This window comes from Engystomops pustulosus, chromosome 2 (genome assembly GCF_040894005.1).
Source record: "Engystomops pustulosus chromosome 2, aEngPut4.maternal, whole genome shotgun sequence".
NCBI lineage: Eukaryota > Metazoa > Chordata > Amphibia > Anura > Leptodactylidae > Engystomops > Engystomops pustulosus.
This window is the reverse complement of record NC_092412.1, coordinates 137,737,404-137,761,148: the sequence shown is the minus strand read 5'-3', so window position 1 is coordinate 137,761,148 and position 23,745 is coordinate 137,737,404. Positions and strand designations below refer to the sequence as shown.

General features: G+C 41.4%; 1 protein-coding gene across 1 annotated transcript in view; it reads left to right on the top strand.

Annotated features, from left to right (window-relative positions):
• MACO1 (macoilin 1) overlaps nt 1-9,412 on the top strand; it is a 30,959-nt gene extending 21,547 nt beyond the window's left edge. Inside the window, exons 7-11 of the mRNA XM_072136654.1 lie at nt 4,471-4,629; nt 4,721-4,903; nt 4,988-5,108; nt 6,321-6,495; nt 8,946-9,412. Of these exons, the coding sequence (XP_071992755.1) occupies nt 4,471-4,629; nt 4,721-4,903; nt 4,988-5,108; nt 6,321-6,495; nt 8,946-9,148 (841 nt within the window). The 3' untranslated portion in view covers nt 9,149-9,412. The remainder of the gene's footprint in view (nt 1-4,470; nt 4,630-4,720; nt 4,904-4,987; nt 5,109-6,320; nt 6,496-8,945) is intronic.
• Nucleotides 9,413-23,745: the final 14,333 nt, after the last annotated feature.

Below are 23,745 nucleotides of genomic sequence, written 5' to 3'. Positions count from 1 at the left end.
CCCTCCAATCAGCTGATCACCTCATGGCTCAGTGCTGCAGCACTCATGTGCAGGGAGAAGCTCTAACTAATGTAATAACCAAGCACCTTCATCTTCTCTCTACTCTGCTTTCCCTACACCTGTGTATAACACATAATCCACACAGACACAAGCTGCAGCCCCCCTCCCCCATCACCTCACACAAGGAAGTGGCAGGAAACCATCTCCAAGCCCTCATGTGCTGTGCCCTCATGTGCTGTGCCCTCGGAGATGGATAAATAGATAGCTCTGGTGTCATTGGTCAGCAGCGCGGCTTGTTATGAGGTGACAGGAGGCAGGCTCCGCCCTGAGGACAGAGAGGCAAAATACTTTAAATTGGCTTTACCGTGACACCAAACCGTTTATGGGACCTTTCCCTAGAGCCCTGTTGGCTGACATTTTCTTCTTCTTTTTATTTATTTATTTATTGGGATGTCTTTAGGGGGTATGTACACTTAGGCATTGTTTGTTTGTATTGATTGTGTATTTATATTGGGTTAAGAAACCTTTCTCTAGTTGGGCTACTTGTAAAATGTGTTGTACACAATAGAATGTAGAATTTGGTGTATGAGCTCTCCTCTCCTGAATGATCTTTAAAGCTGATTTCTGATCAGGTAAAGGTTGCACTTTATTTGATTACAAAACAAAGGTATGATTTAGTTTTTTTTTTTTTTTTGACTGCACAGTGGAAAATGTTAATCAAATTAAAAAGAAAAACCGTTTTGTACATATTGGTGGGACTAATGGAAGAAATATGATATTTTGGTACATCAATTGTTTACAGCTTCACCATGCCCATACACGGTACAGCAGTGCTGCCACCTCTATACAAAACGATAACCTGTTCAGATATTATTCTCAGGTTTGCGGTTCATAATTTTCTCGCATTGTCCTAGCCTTTGGCAGGATAACATTAACCGTATCCTTTCACATCATTCTTCACACCAGCTTATCCCGCCACTGGTTAGGATTTTTCCTAAGCAGTTCTCTGTCATTAAACTCTTCATGACAGATTTACTTTCCCTGCCGGCGTGCACACTTTCTGCCTCCTTTCAATCTTGCACCTTGAGCACACATAATTGTGTGTGTCATGGTCTATAGTAAAGAGAGAGAGACTAAGAATAAGCAAGATGGGGAAGTTTTATAGTCAGACGGTGATCCATGGACATGTCAAGTTGCCATTTACTACATAGAGTAACTAAACAAACTGCTACATCTATGAGAGGGTAATATTCTTATGCCATGTAACATGGGACCTCATTTTCACTAACGACCTGTTGCAGAAGCCCACTGTCCCTGCATTGCAAATCTGCCTTTCTGCTTCATCTAAGCATTTGCATTACAATATAACACACAATTATAACTTATCTTGCACCCTGACAGAATGCTCTGTGTAGTCCCAGGCTTCGATTTTTTAAATCACATGTTTTTTGAAAAGCATTATCTGTGCAGCAGACTGTTCAGCTCTCAGCCATCCCCCCCCCTTCTTTTCCTTTGTGCTCCTGTACAGCTCCTCTGTCCTTCTCCTTCAGAAAACTTGCAGCCTGGTGATCTGTTATCAGGGTGGGGTGGGTGAGCTGTACAGGAGCACAAAGGTTGAGGCTGCGAGCTCAGGAGTGAGCAGCACAGACAAGTCACATGTTGCTTTTTGAAATGCATCAAAACCAAAGCCCAACCCGTGGGACTACATAGAATATTTTGTAAGGGTGCAAGGTAAGTTATAGCAGACCATTTTTATATTGTAATACAAATGCTTAGAGAAAGCAGAAAGGCAGATTTGCAGTTCAGGTGTAATGGGCTTTGACAACGGTCTTTCGTGAAAATGAGGTCCGTGGTGACAGTTTCCCTTTAATGGGGGTTTTCCCATTAATTCAAGTTCCTGTATCCTGTGGATAGAGCCTAACTTGCTGATCGGTGGGAGTCTCCATGATAAAAACCCCCCACAGATCACAAAAACAAGGGGTCCCATGGGGTTCCATGTAGCTCTGTAGGACCCCCTAATCGCTCCATGAGAGTAATGGCACAGAACGCCGCGCATGACCGATCTGCTCCATACATCTCAATGGAGCCGACAAAATTGCAGAGTGCAATATGACTTATTAGCAGGTGAGCACTTTAAATGCTTGCCAAAGTATTTGGCACATTTCGGGTTTCAAACACAGGTATAAAATTATTTATTTTATTTACTTTTTTTTGTGAAGAATTCACAAAAAGTGGGACACAATTGTGAGTTGGAACAAAATTTATTGGATATTTTAAACCTGTAAAAATTAATAAACTGAAAAGTAGGGCACCCCCCCCCCCTTAAGTTAATACTTAATGCCTTTTGCTGTGATTTACAGCTGCAAATTGCTTGGGGTGTCACATCTTTATCAGTTTTGTACATGGAGAGACTGAAATTCTTGCCCATTCTTCCTTGGAAAACGGCTCGAGCTCAATGAGGTTGGATGTCGTTTTCAGAACTTTCCTCAGATTCTCGATTGGATTTGCGTCTAGACTTTGAATTGTGAATTTATTTGTGAATCATTTCATTGTAGTTTTTGCTTTATTTTTGGGATTGTCTTATTGGAAGATAAATCTCCTTCCCAGTCTCGGGTCTTTTGCACACTCCAACAGGTTTTCTTGCGGAATGGTCCTGTATTCTCCTGTGGATCTCTGATCAGTCTTCTTTGTTTGAGATGAAAGTTTAGAGGGATGGCTGTGTCTTGGTAGATTTGCAGTGGTCTGATACTCCTTCCATTTTTTAACATGATAACTTGCACAGTTCTCCTTGGGATGTTTGAAATCTTTTTGTATCCATATCCGGCTATAACCCTCTCCACAACAGTATCACAGACCAGCCTGGTCTGTTCCTGGTCTTCATTATGCAGATGTATTTATATAGCGACTTGATTACATACAGGTGGATTATATTTATCATCATCAGTTATTTAGGACAACATTGGAACAATCAGAGATCCTCACTGAACTTCTGGAGTGAGTTTAATGCACTGAAAGTAAAGGGGCCAAACTGCATCTTCATATACCAGACTCCTGTTGCTGTCCATGTATATCCCTTCTCCAAACAGGACGACTTGCTATGTTTCTTACATGGTTCGATCCACTGGACAGGGCATGTATAGTCCTCCTCTTACAATCCAATAGATGACTTTTGGAGTGTTCTGGTGATGGCTGAATTTCTGCATGTTTGTGTTGAAGAGGTCCAGTTACACAATTCATGTTCCCTTGGGCTAGTAGCTCAAGAGGTAAATATGTGTAATTAATACTTTACTTTTAATGGATACTCTTAGCTTAGCTTATTTCAACTAGGAAACTCTGCTTCTTCTGGGGGCTACCAGAAGAATCAACTAAAAGTATGACAACAAGCTGGCTGCTTCATTTATAAATAAAGTTATTAACATGCGGCTTCCTTTTTGCTTATCTAATCCTTAGATCTTTCCACCCTGACAGTATACAGGGGAGAATTTGAACTCCTTTGGGCAGCTTATACAAATAAATAATATATAGAAAGTTTTCTTTGGGGACCTACAAGCTTAGTCCTTCGTCCAAACACGAAAATATGCATGTGTACAGTGGAGACCCAATTTTAAGTATGAATTATACTTTCTTATAGCACCTTGAAGGTTTAAAATTGGGGGATAAAATCCCCCAATCCTTCAATGTGCTATTAAAAAGTATCTATTAAAAGTGAAGTATTCTCTGTTTCCCTTACACAATATCTGCTCAAGAGAGTCTACCAGCAAGTCAAACTAGCCACCATGTTGGGGTTCTCGGTCATTAAAGTTTGCAGGCAGATTGTACGCTTACAGCATTGTGACAAGAATTATCAGTATAAAGCATTTGGTAGGTTCAATTCCACTTCCGTATTTCCATTATCAATAGCGGGAACAGAGAATGCAGGGTTGTGTGACTCGCTAAAGAGAATTCCCGAGGAAGCCATGAATGGGGGAGCAGACTTCTCTTCAGCGGGGAATTCTCTTTAGAGAGTAACACACAGCTAGAATTTCTCAACTCCCTAGAGTAGACATGGGTTAGCAGTCTCAGCAATGAGGCAAGTTAGCTTGACTGAATGCTGCCGCTCGCCTGCATCCGTGACTGGATCTTTAAGAAAAAAAACATTTTTTTGTTGATGTGTTACTAAAGAATGGTGTCTTTATACATCAACTGATGGCTCTAATCCTATGGATAAAGCTGAAAAGGTAGTCGCTAGTAATAGGTTCGCTTTTAATAGGTAAAATTGATCTGTAGTGGCCTAGCTAAGCTAGGCTTCAGACGGCCATCTACTTCAGCATTCACACATGCACAGCTTTGTTACTAGACAAGCTAGAAGAATGGCTATAAACAACATATGTGATGAGGATGTGACATTTAGGCTTCCCTTTTTCATCATCTTACACATGTTTACTCATTGTTGGCGGCATGTCAGACTGACTATTGTCCCTGTACTTTCAGGTTGGAACAAGATGTAAAGAAATTAAAAGCAGACTTGCAGGGCAGCAGACAGATTGAACAAGATCTCCGCAGTCAGATCAATGTACTAACAAGCACCGAGCGGGGAATCCGAAATGAAATAGGGCAGCTCCGACAGGAGAATGAGCTGCTCCAAAATAAGTGAGTCTCTGCAAATCTCTGTGTGGTTGGTTTTTTTTTTTTTTTTTTTTTTTTTTTCAGTTAAATGAAATATTGTCATTTTGTCGCTCAGGTTACATAATGCTGTTCAGATGAAGCAGAAGGACAAGCAGACCATCAGTCAGCTGGAAAAGAAGCTGAAAGCTGAGCAAGAAGCGCGAGCATTTGTAGAGAAGCAGCTCATGGAAGAGAAGAAAAGGAAGAAATTAGAAGAAGCCACAGCAGCAAGAGCAGTTGCTTTTGCTGCAGCTAACAGGTTTGTATGTGAAATAACTACCTGAGATGATGCACTACTCTCAGGACACTCACTCCTAACTATGTCTCTTTGTCTCTCAATTAGAGGTGAATGTACAGAAACATTAAGAAGTCGAATCAGAGATCTAGAAAGTGAATGTAAAAAGTTATCAATAGACATGAAACTAAAAGAAGACCAGATAAGGGAGTTGGAGTTGAAAGTTCAGGTACGATAACTTGTAGATAACATTCTGGTTAGGAATGACTAGATGACCTGTCCTCAGCTGTGTGGGAAACCATGAGCTGACCATTGTTGAAGCTGTTACTACAGTCACAGCTTCAGATGGCACTGGCTCTACCCTTTTCTTTGCAGGGTTGGGGAATCCAAGGATAGGCCCCAGTTGTTTTTCACATGGCCCTATTTGCATTTGTTTTCCTAGAAGCATTGTCTGTAAGACAACTTTTAGTCGAAGTAGGACTTTTCTGTACTTATTCATTTCCAACCATTTAGATACCAGCCCAGCTCATGCCCGTGTCTGGGCTTTCTTTTACGTTCTCCATTTCAGTTGAGTAACAGCAGGAAGGTAAATGAAGGTTTTCTGTTACCCATTGAATTAAATATACGGGTACCGGCTGCTTCAGTCCCCCCCCCCCCCCCCCCCCCCCTGCTATTTGGTAATAGAATGGTTAAAGAAAGTCACAATCTCTTACAAGTTGTGTGACAAACCACATAATGTCACAGCATCTTGCAGAGGGAGACTCTTGGTAAGTGTGAGTTGAGACCTCTCCACTTGCTCACGTCCATATAATGTCCTAATAAAGCTCCAATCAGCTGAACATTCTGAAGTAGTAGTTCTTCCTGTTCTGCCCCTTCAGTATTGTCCATTGGTAACCCATAACAGTGTGGACAGCCCGGGAGTTCTAGTACTTAATACTGCCCTTCCTGAAATATAATTATGTGGTAGATAGCTAGATTTGCTGATGGTAGATGGGTCCTAATAAGTTCCTGAGGAAGATCGCTCCTCAGGACTTTTTTTTTTTTTTAAATTATAATTTTATATGCCACGATTGTGGAAATGGTTATGTTATGCAAATTTGCGTGGGACTCTTGGGCTACGTCATCTTAAGCGCCTCTTGGAGCCTCACATTTTAACTTAGTCCCAGGAGGGACTATTGGCACTACAGGGGGAGTGAATAAATTAAAATACAAGGCTCCCTGAGGCGCTCAGATGATATGGCCTGAGCGCCCCACGGTAATTTGCATAACTTTAATAACTCTATATGTGTCGTGATCGTGGAAATAAATGGTAGATCCTCTCATAACCAGAACTTGCTGGGTGATATCTCATCGATCCTGAGAATTTCCATAAAAGGGGTATGTTCCTAAAGTAATATTGGTCTCTATGTCCCATAATATAGTGTACTGTATTCTGTTTCAGGAGCTACGAAAGTACAAAGAAAATGAAAAGGATACAGAGGTGTTAATGTCTGCGCTTTCAGCCATGCAGGATAAAACACAGCACTTAGAAAATAGCCTCAGTGCAGAAACCAGAATCAAGTTGGATTTGTTCTCTGCACTAGGTGATGCAAAAAGACAGCTGGAGATTGCCCAAGGTAACTGGCACGTCACTATGGCTGAGGTTAATGTATCTAAATTGCTGCATTTTCCAAAATGTTGTCTACTGTGTGAAATATTGCTCAGTCATTGGTTAGCACAAAATATTTACGATAGTAGTTTTTTTTTTTTTTTTTGAGCAAATCCTTTTCTTAGTAGTATGAGATGCTATCTTGAAGTTCTGAGACGGGAGTAATCCATTTTCTGTTGTGGATAAGATGTCTGAATGGCCAGGTCATTTTAGTGTTATGGGCACGAATGATAGCTTTAAATGCTGAACAAGTTTCCGTGCCCTATTTATATATGACACATTTCCTAATGGGTCAATAACATTTTTAAAACCTCTGCAGATCATTTTTATATTTTTATATATTTTATTTATTTATTTATTTATTTTTTTGGAGGGGAGGGGGGGTACACGTTGTGTATTTTTTTTTTTTTTTTTTTTTTTTTACGACACCAGATTGTGGATCCTCAATTTTGCTCATGGGCCAAATAATTCGACCACTGCTAACTAAATTTTCAGACTATGGCTATGGATTACCTAAGAAGATCATTCTAGGACTAAAGTTGATAAAGATAAATACTTTTTCTTTAAGAAGCACATACAGTGGCAAAAATGTCTTAATGCACCTGACCTCCAACCCACTGTGTCCATTGTTTCTTGATGTGTGGTTGCAGGAAGCTGTAGTCTTTAGTAAGTATCGGGGCCAAATGTACCTAGTAGAGCACATGTTCTTACAATTGCTTCTCAATAAATTAAAATATAAGCCAAAAGTTTTTTTTGTTTTTTTTTCAGCAGTTTAATTCAAAAAGTAAAACTCTTATATTGCATAGTCATTACAAACAGTGAATTTTTCAAGTGTTTAACATAAAGTTGATCATTATGGCTTACAGCCAAAGAAATCCCAAAAGTCTTTATATCAGAAAATTAGAATAATTAAACCAAAACACCTGCAAAGGCTTCCAAAGCTTTTTAAAGTCCTTTAGTCTGGTTCGGTAGGCAATGCAATTATTGGAAAGACTGCTGACTTTACAGATGTCCAGAAGATAGTCATTGACACACTACACAAGAAGGGTAAGCCATTAAAGGTCATTGTTAAAGATGCTGGCTGTATTAAATCATGTTAATGATAAATATAATGGAAGAAGGTGTGGTAGAAAAAGGAGAACTAGCAACTTGGATAACTGCAGCAAAGATAAAATTGTAAAGAAAGGGCCGTTCAAAAATTTGGGGGAGATTCTCAAGGAGTGGACTCTCCTGGGGTCATTGCTTCAATAGCCACCCCACAAAGACCTATCCAAGGCGTGGGCTACAAGTGTCATAGACAGCCCAGGTAAGACGCTTCTGGCATTGGGAACAACAAGAACTGGACTGTTGCTCAGTGGTAAAAGGTGTTTTTCAGATGAAAGTAAATTTCGCATTTCATTTGGAAATCATGGTCCCAGAGGCTGGGGTAAGAGTGCAGACACACAATCCAAGCTGCTGAAGGTGGTGCAGTCTACAAAGAATGCTTTTTGGGAATGGAATTTTAATTTTCCAGCTGGACTTTGCACCTGGATGTGGCTTAACCACAATATCGCTCTGCTTGATTGGCCAGCAAACTCACCTGACCCCTGTAGAGAATCTGTGGGTTATTGTCAGGAGGCAGATGAGACACCAGACCCAACAATACAGACAAGGCTGCTATCACACATTGGCTTCCATAATTCCTGCAAATTTTTTTTTATTTTCCCGCCTCTTTCAAGGAGTTTGCCATGTAACAGTGAACCTGGTTTGCGGCTTTATTAGTGTTTGCAATTCTCCGACTTCAGATTTAGGAAAGACAGTGGTATGAGTTGCGCAAAGACTTGCGCCTTTTTGTTTTTAATTTGTGTTTAAAAAGTCTCCAAAAAACAGCATTTGTCAAAGAGCTGAGACAAATGGGGGTCAAAAAGGCAAAAAAAGGAGATTTAAGTCAATGTAAAACAAAAGGAAGATTTGGTAAATGATCACCAACTACTTGGGTTTTCCTACCAAAAAAAAACTTGAAAAAGTTCACTGTTTTATATTGACCATATATAATATATGTTTCACATTTTTGAATTGAAATACTGTAAACAAACTTTTTGCTTATAATTATTGAGAAGCACTTGTATGTATCACAGCTTTTATCTTGTGCTTATTTCAAGGTAGCTTATTATGGTCGTAAAATTTACCTTCTCCAAAGCTGAATTTTTTTTTTTTTTTTCCTGCACATGTTGCATATTTTTACCAGCAGATTTGCTGCATGCCATTTCCATGCAGTAAATATGCAGCCTTCTATAGCAGCAGTTTAGTGTAGGGAATTTATGACCATCCCATCCCAGGTTCATGGGATTGGATCCCAAGGATCATGGTGTGTAAAATCATTATTACAATACTGTATCTTTTGTCTATAACATCCTGTTCTTTTTCCCACCTGAATAGGACAAATTCTTCAGAAAGATCAAGAAATCAAAGACCTCAAACAGAAGATTGCAGAAGTAATGGCGGTGATGCCCAGTATTGCATACACTGCAGGGACAAGTACCCTAAGCCCAGTTTCCCCACACTACTCTTCCAAGTTTGTGGAGACTAGCTCATCTGGGTTGGACCCCAATGCATCAGTTTACCAGCCACTCAAGAAATGAATGCCAGTTGCCATCAGCCCGCCCAATCCCCCTTTCCCACTCCCACACATTTTGTCTGACTGGAGTCAACATGCAAAAGCATTTGTTGCAATTAAAGATGGAATTGTATTACAAGAACTGTATTTGTGTTAACTTAAAATGAAAAAGAATTTCAAGTTGATAGCACCATGTTGCAATAGGATGAGCAAAGGGTTGCTTTCTGTTTGTTTTTTTTCCCCCATTTGGACTTTTTTAAAAATAAACCTCACAGAATTTTGCAGTTCATCCTTTAGCAAATGCGCGATTCATGCCAGTTTCAACCATTTGAATGGCATTTCTTGCTGTGCATAATTTGTAATCCATGTCTTATTGGTCATTGATGAATTTACACACCACAAGGAATAGTTCATGAAGATGAAGGGCTTTGATTGAAAACTGAAGTTAAAATGCAAAGATCCATTGTAACTGTCACAAACCAAACGGTTTCTGAAATTACCAGTGCTTTGTTCCCCTTCCACATTGAGACTATCATGCATTGATTTTACTCTGTACTGTCCAAAGATCAATACACAATCCAGGGAATACAAAGCAGATCACATGAGAACCCTTCCGTCTGCTTTAGCAGAAAACAATTTCCATAGAAATGCCATTGACACAACAAGCCCTTTAAGGGTTGTGTAGGTGTGCGAGCTGGAGTAGTTGTGCCCCTATAATTTTGGCTTCCGTTCCTGTGTATTTCTTCAGTTATTTCTTAAGGGCTTTTTTAGGTGAGGTATGCCAAAGGTGACAGCAACCCATCACACTGATGCTAAAGATGTATTCTCTTCACAGACATTTATGACTTTTTGCCAAATTTTTCTGATGGATCAGAGACTCTCCATCTTCCAGCCAGCTGTTGCCTGATACCTTGTTCCAAATGGTGCCATGGCTGCTGGGAATGAAGAGGTCCATTCTCTTTGTATTTAAGTCCAGAGAAGAGCTGAACTTGGGTGATCTCTGGATAAATAAATGTCTGAGGAAAATAACTCTTTATTGAACATCGGGAGCGAACAATGAAAAACTCATTTCGGCCATTGTCTTTTCATAGAAACAAACTTTAAAAGACCTTATTTGGAATTTAAAAAATGCTGCCTTATAACCCACAGCAGCAAATTGGAGACAACCAATTTTTTTTCTGCACAAACTAAATTCTAGTTTCTGCCGACAAAAAGGCCATTAATCTCCGCAGTGGCACTTTAGGACCAGTATTTTCCTTCTTGTTACTCAAATGTTTTGTCCATTGCATTAGAAGGTTTTTATAGTTTTAACATTTCTTTTCAAAAGTCCACCTCATGAAAAGTATGAATCCTGGTTCCTACTATGCAATAACTGTTGAATGCTGGTCTGTAATATAAATTCTAAAGCTTTCAGGGTTCACGGCTGCCATTTAAAAAAAAAAAAAAAGAAAGAAAAAGAAAATAACAGTATTTTCCTCCCAAACACCATTTTAATTAGTAAAAACATAGTAATGTATTTAGTTTAAAGTCTGAGACATTTTGGATTGGGAACTTTTTCCCACCAAGGTTTCAAAGCCTGTTTTTTGAAGCATTGGTCAGTTAAAAATATGATCTGTATTAGTGGATGACTGATCTTGGATTGTGGTACCAAATCCCCTTTATTTTCATTTCTGTGACGATCTTTATAAGGATGCTACACCATCTCTTGTAGAAATTTATTTTCTGTAAGTAGACTTTGGGTATAGAGACATCAACATTTCAAAAAGGGCCAAGTGATTCTATCAGACTACTTTAAACCAGACTCTCATATCCATGAAATGATCATGGATATACAGCAAAGGCCAGTGTCAGATAAAGATATCAGTTAAAATAGCAGATATTTGGATAGAAGCGTAAAAACAAAGTTTAAATTCTATTGATCGTGTTTTCAGAGGTTTGCAGGGATATTCAGTAGTGTAGACTGTATACTTTTCATCGTGTATATGTAAATTTCCTGGATTGGACAATAGAGGTTAAAAAAAGATCTGGAAACTAAAGCCTCTTCATATTGTATTTCCCCTCTAGAAATGAACAAATCCATGAACCATTATCCATTGCTGTAACTGGTAGATTTCTAGAGCTGTTTATGTGAAGCTCTTTTTCCAAGTGTGTCGTACAGGAAAAAGGAAAAACACTATTGTTTTTTTTTTGTTTGTTTTTTTTCCAGAAAGTGTTAATAGGTCAAGTATGATTTTTCAGCCTGGCTCCATTGTTTTTGATGGAGTTGACCTGTAATACTAGATAACCTATGGGGTAGTGTGGCACAATTTAACGTACACAGAGAAATGGCAAACCATTGGATATGTGCAGATGTTATCTAGGGCACTGGAGCAGAAGATTCATCTATAAATCCATTAAGGGGATTGTTGAGGAGCAACCTTTGTTACTCTTGCTTGCACTTTATCCACAACCAAACCTCTGCTTGAATTTAGAGCCAATAACGTTTGAGGTTTATTGGCACCACAAACACAATTTTATAAATGTACCTTTTGTTTTATGTGTCCATTGAAGAGTTTGAATGGGGAGGAACACTTTTTGAAATTACAAAAGAAAATGTAGCAGAAACTTGTCTAAATCTGCCATGGACCAAATACATAACTACTGTGGACTTGGTGTGAAGGAGAAAGAGATGGTGATGTTCTTGTCAGTAGATCTGTGGAGTATTTATCGGTGTTTCTAGTGGAATGGGTCTCGTTCAGTGCCTTGAATAGACTGTTATGGTGCAAATGACTAGGGTCTGGGATTTACTTTTCTTCCTTATTCTGAATTCTAGCAGGTTCTACACCCCAATGCTGTACATGAGGTGCTGACCAATGCAAATCTACTGGCTAAGTTTAGCAATAAAACTTTCTGTGTTTAAGGCATTTTTCATCCATCTAACTTCAACGTAAAGTAACATTCATCCTGTAAAGGAAGTGCCCAAATAATTATTGCAAAAATTTGGAAAATATTCAATCCTAGTTTGTCTCAATCTAAGTTTGCTGTTTTCTGTATGTCGTGCAAATATTGAAGCCAGAAATATGCATAGTTTAGAAGGAAGGAAGATTTCATATCAACATTTGAAGTGCCAAGAACCAAGTATTTACAAGAAGTCCTTTTATATGACATATAAAAGACAGTAATTTGGAATATGGTAAAAAAACAAAAACTCAAATTACAATTTAAGATCGTGTGGTTTTTTTTTTTTTTTTTTTTTTGGACCAGTACAATTCTCTCAGCCTTGTATATGGGCATGGGGTCACTTTTCAAAATAAAGTAGAACAAGCAAATCCACACAATAGAAGTATTATTTCAGTCTCTCTTTTTCTTTAGTTTTAGCAGGATGTGTATATTGCAATGTTTTTGCATTTTAAACCATCTTGTATTGCTGTCAACATTGAAGTGTTACGCAGATATGTCTCATAGGTTTCTCCAGCTTTGTGCAACATGGAAACTCATTCAATGACTTTTGTGTTGAAAGTTCCTCTACCATTTGCTGCCTTTATGGCAATTTTTGTTAATTACTTGGTCTTGGCTGCAGTTCAGCTTTTTTTTTTCTGTGGGGTTTACAATGAATAAACATTTTCTTGCAGATACAAGGAGGTTTGTGATTTTTATTTGTTTTCCATCACACACAGTTGTAAAGTGAGGCTTATGTTGACAAATCAAAATTTTCTTTAGACGTACAAACAGATAAGTGAAGAAATTGGTTCCATATTTCTGCACCTTTGAATATGGGACTAAAGGCATTTACATGTTTTATAAATTAATAGCACTAGCAAGCTTAAAGGAAACCTACCACTTAGAATGGTCGGTGTAAGCAGTAAATACCGAGCACTAGCTCAGGGTGAGCTGATGCCGGTACTTTCGTTAGTGTTATAAACCGCGGTATCGCGGTTTTAACACTTTTTAAACTTTAGAGCAGAAGTGGCTTCGGCGCTGCACGCGACCGTGCGCGCGCAACTTCTCCGCTATTTCCTATGTAGGCGCACACACGAAGCCTCTTCTGCTCGAAAGTTTAAACAGTGTTAAAACCACGATACCGCGGTTTATAACACTAACGAAAGTAAGTACCGGCACTGACACGCCTTGTACGTGAGTGCATTTTATTTTAGCATTTTAAATGTTTTTACAACCACAAACTAAAATGAAAAATGCAAGACTACACTGGGAATTGTTGTGACAATCCGTAATACAAACAAAGTTTCGAATCATTTTTTTTTTGTATAAGCCCCAATATTGATAACGGTCACAAATAACAAGGTATATTAAGAATAGGTGCTACAACCACATTATAACAACTAATTACACAAGACAAACCTATCCACTCCCTCCCTCCCCAACACGCCCACTGCTATATATGAACAGAGAAACCCAGGGTAATTATATAGCAGTATGAAGAATTTCAGACCACCTTGACCAAATGAGTTGAAACTTTTGAGGACCTCATCTGGTGGTGTATACTGTACGGTAGTGAGGAATAAATCTATTAATTGGCAATGTCCAGAGCAGAGGGGATCCTGACCTTCCATCACATTATAACCACCTTTCAAGTATAGTAGAGGACAAATAATGACCATGAACTTCCTCCATTTTTTCCTTGTACAGAGCTGTGTGAGGACTTATTTTGTGCATAACAAATTTTACTTCTCCGTCACATTATTTATTATTTCATGTGATCAACGAACCAAAGTCCCCAAAGTAGCAGAGGCCGTAGGCTTGTCGACCGGAAAGGCAATGAATATTTTACATGATAAATTGGCAATGAAAGATTGTCAGCCCGATGGGTGCCGCTATTGCTCACGTTGGACAACAAGCTGATGCGGCTGTTAACTTCGAAGCAATGTTTGGAGCAATTTAAGTGAGATCCAAAGGAGTTTTTGAGTCGAGTTGTCACCGTTGATGAAACCTGGATTCATCATTACACACCAGAAACTAAGCAACAATCAAAACAATGGATTTCTTCTGGTGAATCTGCTCCAAAGAAGGCGAACGCGGTCCCATTGTCCGGAATGGTCATGGCGACGATTTTTTGGGATGTGAACGACGTCATCCTCATGGATTTTTTTAGAAAAAGGAAAAACGATCACTGGACAATACTACAGGGAGTTATTGCACTGCTTTGACAAAAAATTGAAGGAGACACGGCTGCATTTGGAGAAAAAGAAAGTGCTGTTTCAACAGAATAAGTCACCAGCACATTCATTCACATTCGGAGTTGTCGCTGCCAAACTGCATGAATAATGTTGTGAATTGTTGCTGCATGCCCCATATTCCCCTGATCTGGCTCCCTATGACTTGTTCATGTTCCCTAACATGAAGAAATTTTGCTCAAACGAGGAAGTCATTGCCTAGCAGAGGCATATTTTGGAGAGTTCGTCAAATCCTATTTTTTGGAGAGGTTAAAAAAAAATGTCAGGAATGTTGGGAGAAGTGTATCTTTCTAAATGTTGAAAAATAAAATTTTTTTTTTTTGTAAAAATGGTGTCTTCATTTCTAACTTATTGAACTTATTAATCGTAAAATTAAAGGGATAAGTCAGACCAAGAGTGGAGGCAGAACTCAGTTGTCACGACCAAGAGTTCAACATTAAGCTCAATATATGCCTGAATCTTACTTGAAACTTGAACACTCAAGTATTTAAAGTGGAAGACTACCTAAATGGAGATCGGGAGGAAGAGATTGCAGTAACACATTCAGACAGGAAATATAGGATAGATTCATCCCAATTGACTCTTTGCTTCAAAAAGGAGCCAGATTGATGGAGTAAAAGCCTTGAGTGATAGAACAAAGCCAGGGTCAAAAAAGGATAGAATCACTTTATTCAGCCTCATGGCCAGTATTTTTGCAAGTATTTTCAATGTCTGAGTTTAAGTGGGAGATTGGGCGGTAATATTCAGGGATTAAGGGGTACAAAAGAGCATCACACATAGAACTATGAAGGGAACCACATTCTAAAGCAGAAGAAAAGGGACCCAATCAGTGGGTAATGAGTGATTCACAGTTATCCTTATACCACTCACCACCCAAGCTGTAAAACCAGTCGTACCTAGGGGAAGTGATTTAATTGCAAGTTCCACCTCGTATGTTGAGATGGGAGAAGCAAGTTCAGACAAGTGAGCAGTAGACAGACGCCATAGAGAAAGCCCATTGAAAACCATATCCATCTCAGCTGCCGAGGTGGAAGATCTAGAGCTATACAGAGAGGAATAACAGTCACTACAAACCCTGTTTTGGGTCAGAGACCAACATACCATTTGTATCAGTAATGGAAGAGAAGGATGCACACAGGTGCTCCACCACACCAGAGCCCATCTGACAGTAGACTTATAAGCATCCCATATAACTAGAGGGTCGTAGAGGCGCCCTCAGCATAACCCGGAAACCAGCATAAATGGGCGATGCACATACTTGCACAATAGACATGATACTCTGCATCTGTAGCAGAAGGGCGACAGATTGACTCTGTACACTTTTTTACATATTTCCATAAAGGTTTATACAATTTTCCAATTTATAAAAAAAACATTAAAAACATTAATGGGGAAAATGACCACATTTTTTTTCCACATTTAATTAATAAACTGTCCTCTCAATATCACACATAGCAATATAGATATCATCAATTAAAGAAGAGCAGAACAGAAGATGTATAGTTGTTATTGACAGTGGCATCTAAGTGTCCTGCAGCTGGGTGTGGGCTATTATAGTTGACACATCTGCCCCTGGAACCAGCTCTATTTCAGCATCATGGCATGGTGGCTTAGTGGATAGCAGGTCCCCTTGTAGCGCTGGGGACCTGGGTTCAAGTCCAAGGGTCAACATCTGCAAAGATACTCTGCTGATGCTGAGCACCAGAGCATTAGAACATAAAGTAACCACTCTAGCGGAGAAAGAGATCCGCCTCTTCTGGACCAATCATTCTCTACGTTCATATAGAGACAATAATAGGGTCCCTAGAGGCCTCAGGGTCTTCAAAGAGGCCGCACAGTACAAAGAGGATCCGGAGTTCATGAAGGCATGGAAAGAGTTGCATCTCCAGCATTCCCTAAACATCATGCGACTTGTACTGCAACGCAATGAGGTGGAATACAGCAGAATCACGGCTGAGCTATGTAAAGCAAAAACGGAGTTGAGAACCAGGATGTCGGAAGGCAGCTGGCAGAATTTCATGAAGAAACTAGAAAAGAAATTAAACCTGACACAAGTTGAAGTAAAGGAGAAGAAGAGGGACAAGTTTTTACGGTAACCGTACTGGACAGCCCTTAGCCATCCTCCCCCCTCCCTCCCAGTCCTCCCCTCCCTTCCCTCTTCATTACCGTCCAACCCCTGACCTTTTCCTTCCGCCTGTTTCTCCTCTAGCCACCCCACTAGCCCCATGCCCGATCACTAACCATGACCACACCCATACTAACTTGGACGATGTAAAGACAAATCTCACCCTTACTAATACGGACAAAAAGATGACTGTCATTAACCTCATGGACGAGACATTATCCGATGCTTGTGTGTTTCTACTTTCAAAAGGATTAAATTATGCATTAGTAGAAATGTTTGATTATACAGAATTTGAAGTTGATATGTACAAGGCAGTGCATAAACTTAGCCTTAGGAAGTTCTTCCAGGGGGACCGCGGGGTCCGTATCCAGCAGGAACTAGGTGAGATCCCGGTTACTGTGGGACCTTTAGGTTTTATTCCCCCCACCGCATTGGCACCAATTGGCGAGGCAGAGATTAACCTCCTGCTGGAGATCGGGGAGGAAACTACAGATACGGACCCACAGGCCACAACCACCCTGGAGGTTACGCCGTTTAGAGGAGGTGTATCCTCCACTTTTTGTCCCCCACCTTTGCCGGCAGGCTCACCTATTGAGGTCTTTAAGGATCCTGGAAGAGGTGCATGCATTATTATATCCAGAGGTACTCAAAAACCTCACAGAAGAGCTTCGGGCCCTTCACAATCTAAGCGCACGTACCGACCTTGTGGTGAAGCCTGCCGACAAGGGGGGAAATGTGGTCCTTATGACTAGGGCAGCCTATGAAAAAGAGGCACTGCGCCAGCTATTGGATACGGATAGATGTTAATCCCACCTGTAAATATCAGCCGGAAAAACTCCGGTCCTACTTACGCTGGAGCGTAGAACAGAAAATTATTTCAGAAAAGACAGCCTCTAGGCTGTTTCCCTCCAATCCACGGCACCCCAATTGGTACTTCCTCCCCAAGGTGCATAAGACCCTTGTCGATCCCCCGGGCCACCCAATTGTGGCAGGGATCGGTTCCTTGTTCGAACCCCTGTCACAATACCTGGATTGGCTCCTTCGTCCACTCTTGAGGGATATCCCCTCGTACCTCAAGGATACGAATGCGTTCTTTGGAGTATTGGAAGAGTTGCACTGGCAAGAGAATTACAGTCTCACATCGATTGATGTAGAGAGTCTGTATACACGGATTCCCCAGGATTTGGGAGTAGAGTTTATCAAGGAGGTGTTGATTAATGCCGGTCGAGAGGAGAAGTTCATCGACTTTGTATGTGAGGGTTTGAGATTGGTATTGTCCCACAACGCCTTCACGTTCGGTGGGAGGTGGTTTGCCCAGAGGACAGGTACGGCCATGGGCACCCCCGTGGCGTGTAGCTTTGCCAACATTTTCCTGGCATGTTTTGAGAGCCGTTACGTCCTGTCCCTGGGCAACCGCTACGCACAGAATGTGAAGGCGTATTATCGATACGTGGATGATGTGTTCATGGTGTGGGAGGGGTCCAAACTCGAGTTCCACTCCTTTGTACAGTACCTCAATACAGAGAACACCATGAACTTGCGATTCACGTCGGTTTTTGGGGACAAAAGTTTGGATTTTCTTGACGTACGGGTCACAGAGTCAAAGGGCAGGCTCGACAACACGACCTTCCGAAAGCCCACAGCCACCAACTCCCTTCTGCACTTCAGTAGTTTCCACCCGGAGCACACCAAGACTAGCCTACCTTATAGCCAGTTCCTCCGTCTGAGACGCATTAATAGCGATGAAGGCAAGTTCCAAACTCAAGCAGAGGAGTTGAAGGGTAGGCTTAGGGACCGGGGATACCAAGCAGGACTACTGGAGAAGGCACAGAGGAAGGCAATGGATGTCCCCCGGAGGGACCTACTTAAAGGCAAGAGGAGGGCTTCAGGGGGGTTGGAGGGAGTAGAAGAGGACAGGTTCACTTTCTCCTTTAGATACTCCCCCTGTGAGAGGGCCATACGATCGGCCATCCAAAGGAACTGGCACATCCTCACTCAGGATTCAGATTTAGCCAGTATTACAGGTGCCAGACCGCTGGTTGCTTTCAGGAGAAGCTCCACTATCAGAGATAGATTGGTCCACAGTAAACTCCCACCAACGAGAGAGACTTGGCTATCTAGGGACTCTAGGGACCCACTGGAAACCACAGATGCGGTCATTGCAATTACTGCAACTCTAATGGCCAACTAAAGGTGATAGACTTTGGAGGGGTGAGACAAGCGGTGAAGACATTGATTACTTGCCGCTCGGATTTTGTGGTGTATGTGGTCTACTGCCCTTATGGTCGATTTTACATTGGGAAAACTATTAGGAAGTTATTCACTCAGGGAACATCAGAGATCCATTACAAAAGGTAGTGGAAGCCCCCGTCTGATTGAACACATCCAACAAGAACACGGGGGCAACCCAGATGTTCTCAGGCATTGAGAGGATTGAGCACAAGGACGGGGGAGGGGATCGCGAAAAATTCCTCCTACAGCGTGAAAGTAGGCTCATCAGTAAATTTGGGGCTCTGGGTCCTCTGGGGCTTAATGATCGTAACGAGTTTAACGTATTCCTGTGATAACAACCATCCCTTCCTTCTTCTTGCTTCTTTTCGTACAGGTTACCTTATTCGTTTATTCCCATGCTACTGTCTTGTTTAACAATATGTTTAACAGTGGAGCATTTGCTCCCATATTAACCCGCGATCTGCAGGACCACAGGTGCTTATATAGCACCCCATGCGCCCTCCATATTTTAAAATAATCCCTGGGTGTCATGTATAGTTCATTGTGAAAAGGCGCCATTCAACATGAATTGACGATTGCATCGCTGCAGATATGGTCTTTTTGTTTGTTTTTAACTTCAGTAGTGGGTTTGTACCCACTCACTTTGTTCTATTGTATGTATATACATAAGGATTTTGATGTGTATTACTGAATCCCTGTTGCGATGTCATCCTCACAGGTGCCGTTATGCATTGCTTGTTACTAGGTATGGCCACGCCCACCCGCGGTCACGTGTATTTTAGCAGTGACGCGGAGGGGCGGAGCCATCGGCTTGAGAAAGCGCCATAGCGCGCGAAACGGCCCCGTTGCCGGAGTCTGTCTCTGTACCCCCCTGCATGCCTCCCCACCAATAAAGGAAACTTTCCACGTCTTGGAAGCGGTGAGTGCCGTCTTCTTTTTTTGCTGCATATTTTGTCTGCAAAGAGTTAGAATGCTCTGTCCATGTTTACATGGTTTTCCTCCCATACTCCAAAACATACTGGTAGGTTGATTAGATTGTGAGCCCCATTGGGGACAGGGACTGGTTTGGCAAACTTTGTACAGCGCTGTGTAATCTGTGTGCGCTATATAAATAAAGGAATTATTATTATTAATTGTTTCTACTACATATGCTTTTTTTTTTCTTTCCTTGTCTATGATCCCAGTCCATCACAGATAATTTCAAAGATTTTGGGCACACTGCTGACTGTGGTGTCCTTTTACACTCTGTTTTCTACTGTCCATTCCTGAAATGCAGGGCACCATTACTGCAATACTAGCTAGACACTACACATGAACACCATGGCCACTTCTAGCAGTTGTAAATTTAGTCCCCAGTAAATTTGCTATGATGTCTTCTTACCCTTGTTGCAGATGTAACCATAGTGCATAATACATATATGTTATTGTTGGGACAACCCCCTACTTTAGCAAGTGCAGGGAGCAGTGTGGTAAGGCCCCTTCCACACTCGCGTTGCATTTCACGTCAGAGTTTGTTCAGGGTGCGATCAGTTTTTGGTCAGTCAAAAACGCGCATTTTGCATCAGAGTGCAATCAGTTTTCAGTCAGAGTTTGTTCAGTGTCTCAGTTTTTCACGCGCGTTTTTGATGCAATTTCAATGCAATTTCAATGCGTTTTTCACGCGCAGAAAACGCGCGTGAAATGGACTCAGGACTGAGCTCTATCTTTTCTATGGCAATTGATGCGTGAAAAACGCATTGCACTTGCATTGCACTTGCAAGTGTCTCAGAGTGCAATGCGTTTTTGATGCATCTCCATAGACTTGTATGGTGCGTTTTTCACGCGCGTGACTTGCAAAAGTAGAGCATGTCGAGATTTAAACGCGCGTTAAAAAAAACGCGTGTGTGTGCGTGAAAAAAAATGCAAGTCTGAAAAGACCCATTGATTACAATGGGTCAGAGTGCAATGCAAGTTCTGCGCGTCAAAAGCACGCGCAGAAAACGCGCGTGAAAAACGCAAGTGTGAAAGGGGCCTTAGTCTTTCCCACCATAGTTGGTGATCATTTGCAGATATTGGCGCACATTTACTTACTCGGTCCTGCGCGATCCCCGATCCAGAATGTCCGCTGGAATGAACATCTGCCGCGATTCAAGAAGATTGTGCGCCCGATTTCCTGCTTGTGTCGCTTCCCCGATCAGGTCTGCCGGAATTCACCTTTTTCTTCATGGTGAATGTAAGTGCTTCACTTATAACACAAATTTAAATATTAAATCCTGAGCTTAGTCCGAATCCGTCGGATCGTCAAACGGCTCCCTCCCCCATTTCTGTTGCATGAAAGACGGTGCGCCAAAATCTGATTGCGTGCGACCCAATCCCTGACACGATCCCCAAAAAGTCGGAAAACCCGGCGAAAATGCGGCCGCGGGACCCTTAGTGAATAAGCCCCATTATGTCTTTAAAAGGGCTTTCTTTGGGGATAATTCAGAGAAATGTAATGTAGATATATTTGACATTGAAAATGTACCACTGGCAAGTTGAAATATGGAAAATTGAAATATGAAAATTGAAATCTTTACCATTAAATGTTTAGGTCATTGGTCATTATACTACTATTAGATGGCATGTGCATGTCTAATACAAACAACAAAGTATGTATGCATAACATGTTTTGTTACAGCAACGCCCAACCTCAATTCATTACCAACATCTAATGGTGTTACAAATGGGACTACAAAACCACAGGGTAACTTGTGAGTGAAGTAAATACAATTATATATATATGTTTAATGGGTGCGCGGCACATTTCGGTCAGACTTTTGACATGAATGTGGTGGCCGATGCAATTGTTCACCAGAACGCCTATTTCTGTGCACATTATTGTGTTGCGGCGTGCACAATGCAACTGCTACACAAAACTAGTGCAGACACTTCTTAGATGCATGTGCAACCAGTTTGCACATGTACTTTTGTACAATCTACGCCAGAATTCTGGCATAGATTTGCAACACCCCTGTCTATGTATAGGCAAGGGGGTAGTTGCAAATAGGGCCCTCTCCCTGTCAGGATCCATCTGGTGAGCCTGTGCAACTCACCCAGAGGATAATGCCAGGAAAACTTCAGCTGTAGCCTCTGCCTGGAAAGCAACAGTCAAATGGGGGTAATATGGTTTTGTAGCCCATTGCAGCCTTGTGCAGGCCTGTGATCCTGCACACACGTGCAGTTTTTAAATCTCAGCATGTTCTACTTTTGCAAGTCACGCGGGTAAAAAAGCTCCATACAAGTCTATGGAGATGAATCAAAAACAGATCGCACTCTGAGACACATGCAAGTGCAATGCGTTTTTCACGCATCAATTGCCATTGAAAAAATAGAACTCAGCCCTGAGTCCTTTTCAGGCGCATTATCTGCGCATGAAAAACGCATTGAAATTGCATTGAAACTGCGCGTGAAAAACTGAGACACTGAACAAACTCTGACCTAAAACTGATTGAACTCTGATGGAAAATGTCAGTTTTTCACTGACCAAACCCTGATCGCACCCTGATCAAACTCTGACGTGATCTGCAACGCAAGTGACCTGAGTGAAGTTGGCCCCCCCACCTTGTTCAAATCAAACAAAATTGGTGTCAAACGTTTGTGCTACGTTTGTGCTGGTTTGTGCAGCAAAAATTTTTGTTTGTGCCGCTATCGTTTTCGAGATTTTCATGAAATTTTCCAGAGGTCATCAGAGGTCAACCAGCCCCCCCACATTGCCCAAATCAAACAAAACTGGTGCCGAACAATTCTGCCACGTTTGTGCTGGTTTGTGCTGCACAAATTTTTGTTTGTGCTGCTTTTGTTTTGAATATATGAACAAAAAATGAAAGTTCAAAAGTTCAAGCAGCCCCCCCACATTAACCGAATCAAACAAAACTGGTGTCAAACGTTAGTGCTACGTTTGTGCTGGTTTGTGCAGCAAAAATTTTTGTTTGTGCTGCTATAATTTTTAAGGTATGTTCAGGTGTTTGAGGTGTTTAGGATGAACTGGTAAAAAACAAACCTAGTGACACTTCCCTGGTTTGATCACCAGGGGGAGCTAGCACACACATTGTACTTTGAAAAAATGAACTCTGATGACCTCTGCAAAAAAGTATGAATATATTAAAAATGATAGCGGCACAAACGAAAATTTTTGCTGCACAAACCAGCACAAACGTAGCACTAACATTTGACACCAGTTTTGTTTGATTCGGTTAATGTGGGGGGGCTGGCTGAACTTTTGAACTTTCATTTTTTGTTCATATATTCAAAACAAAAGCAGCACAAACCAAAATTTGAGCAGCACAAACCAGCACAAACGTAGCAGAATTGTTCGGTCCCAGTTTTGTTTGATTTGGGCAACGTGGGGGGGCTGGTTGACCTCTGATGACCTCTGGAAACTTTCATTCAAATCTTAAAAACGATAGCGGCACATACGAAAATTTCTGCTGCACAAACCAGCACAAACGTAGCACAAACGTTTGACACCAATTTTGTTTGATTTGAACAAGGTGGGGGGGCCAACTTCACTCAGGTACGCAAGTGTGGTCCTTCCCATGTTGTAGAGGTTAGAGTCTCACTGATTATTGAGTCTGTGGACAGGAGTCTTTTATAAGACTGCAGGTAACATGGTGATTAGGAGCCAGAAGGGTTTGGCCACTTTACCTCATGTTTTTTGTAATGTGTGTAAGTGTGTGGGGAGGGGGCTGGATATTAGGTACCGTATATACTCGAGTATAAGCCGACCCGAGTATAAGCCGAGGCCCCTAATTTTACCACAAAAAACTGTGAAAACCTATTGACTCGAGTATAAGCCGAGGGTGGGAAATGCATTGGTCACAGCCTCTCCAGTATGTAGCCAGCCAGCCCTTGCCCCAGTGTATATAGCTTGCCAGCCCCTGCCCCAGTGTATATAGCTTGCTAGCCCCTGCCCCAGTGTATATAACTTGCCAGCCCCTGCCCCAGTGTATATAGCCTGCCAGCCCCTGCCCCAGTGTATATAGCCTGCCAGCCCCTGCCCCAGTGTATATAGCCCCCCCTTCCCCGTTGTGCAGCACAACAATACCGGATGGATCGCACAGAAGATCTACTGGTGCC